Below are 1,335 nucleotides of genomic sequence, written 5' to 3' on the forward strand. Positions count from 1 at the left end.
TGTATAAACTTTTTTTAAATATAGACCATGATGTGTATAAACTTTTTTTAAATATAGATCATGATGTGTATAAACTTTTTTTAAATATAGACCATGATGTGTATAAACTTTTTTTTAAATATAGACCATGATGTGTATAAACTTTTTTTTAAATATAGACCATGATGTGTATAAACTTTTTTTTAAATATAGATCATGATGTGTATAAACTTTTTTTAAATATAGACCATGATGTGTATAAACTTTTTTTTAAATATAGACCATGATGTGTATAAACTTTTTTTTAAATATAGATCATGCTGTGTATAAACCTTTTACTACATTGGTCGGATCACTGATCCAACCCAGCAAACCCAGTGAAGCGCTGTCTGAATAAAGCAGCAGGTGTTTCAAACGTCATCAGTTAGGCGGTTTTGAGTGAAACGAATCGCACTCTGTGTCGAAACATCACGGCTGCTGCTTTGCCTCGAGCAGAGACTCAGCGAGACGCGCAGGACTTGGTGAGAGATGAGTCCGTTCTTGGGCCGTCGGGACTGTATCGAAAGTCTCCGTAAAGACCTAGTGGACCTGCAGGGCGCCATTCTGGACGTCTTTTCCAGAACCGGACCGGTCCGAGCCTCCTCCTGGAAGTTTCCCGACAGACTCTCCTGTAATCTGGATTTAGTGGCTCTACTGAACCAGTATGACTTCTTGGACGGGGACGACGTCTTCAGTCAACACTCCCACGTGGTTTTACTGGAGCTGGTTATTGACAGGTGATTGACAACAAACACAGCAGGCGTTATCGCGTGACGTCACCCCTCCGCGGTAGCGCGCGTTTCAGATCATCGCTATAGAAACGTGCACGCCAAAACACTCGTTCTGTCCACGTGTCTGTTCCACGTCCTCTCCGGACACGGGGCGAAAGTCAAACAAATGGACTCATTGTCTGTCCTCACGGACATGAATCAAGACGAGGGTTAGAAATGTTATTAAAAAACATGACATATTCTTCATCAGTCACTTTTTGACATTTATGCTTATTGATGTTGTTTGGACAAAAAGAAATTATTTATTTGATAATTACCTAAAGATAAAGATAAACTTTATTGATCTCACAGAGGAGAAATTCACATGTTACGTCAGCTCTTAAAAACACACAAGATGGGTGCAAGTAGAGGAAAATGTTCAAACAGCATGTGCAAGGATAAGCAATAGTAATAATACTTATAACAGTACAAGACATAAAAAAATGAGGTAGAAATAGAATATATATATATATATATATATATATATATATATATATATGTGTGTGTGTGTGTAGAGGCTACTTTGTTTCCTTTTGCTGCTTTAACC

At 38.1% G+C, this 1,335-nt stretch overlaps 1 protein-coding gene across 1 annotated transcript; it reads left to right on the forward strand.

Moving 5' to 3' along the window:
* The first annotated feature begins 380 nt into the window (after positions 1-380).
* Positions 381-759, forward strand: LOC117510055 (coiled-coil domain-containing protein 157-like). Its single transcript, XM_034169670.1, has one exon. The coding sequence runs from the start codon at positions 508-510 to the stop codon at positions 757-759; it is 252 nt and encodes an 83-aa protein (XP_034025561.1). The 5' UTR covers positions 381-507.
* The last annotated feature ends 576 nt before the right edge of the window (positions 760-1,335 follow it).

Source organism: Thalassophryne amazonica, chromosome 5 (assembly GCF_902500255.1).
Source record: "Thalassophryne amazonica chromosome 5, fThaAma1.1, whole genome shotgun sequence".
In the NCBI taxonomy this organism is placed as follows: Eukaryota; Metazoa; Chordata; class Actinopteri; order Batrachoidiformes; family Batrachoididae; genus Thalassophryne; species Thalassophryne amazonica.

What these genes read in the sequence shown, in the direction of transcription:
- LOC117510055 (XM_034169670.1), top strand. Translation starts at nt 508, where the DNA reads ATGAGTCCGTTCTTGGGCCGTCGGGACTGTATCGAAAGTCTCCGTAAA.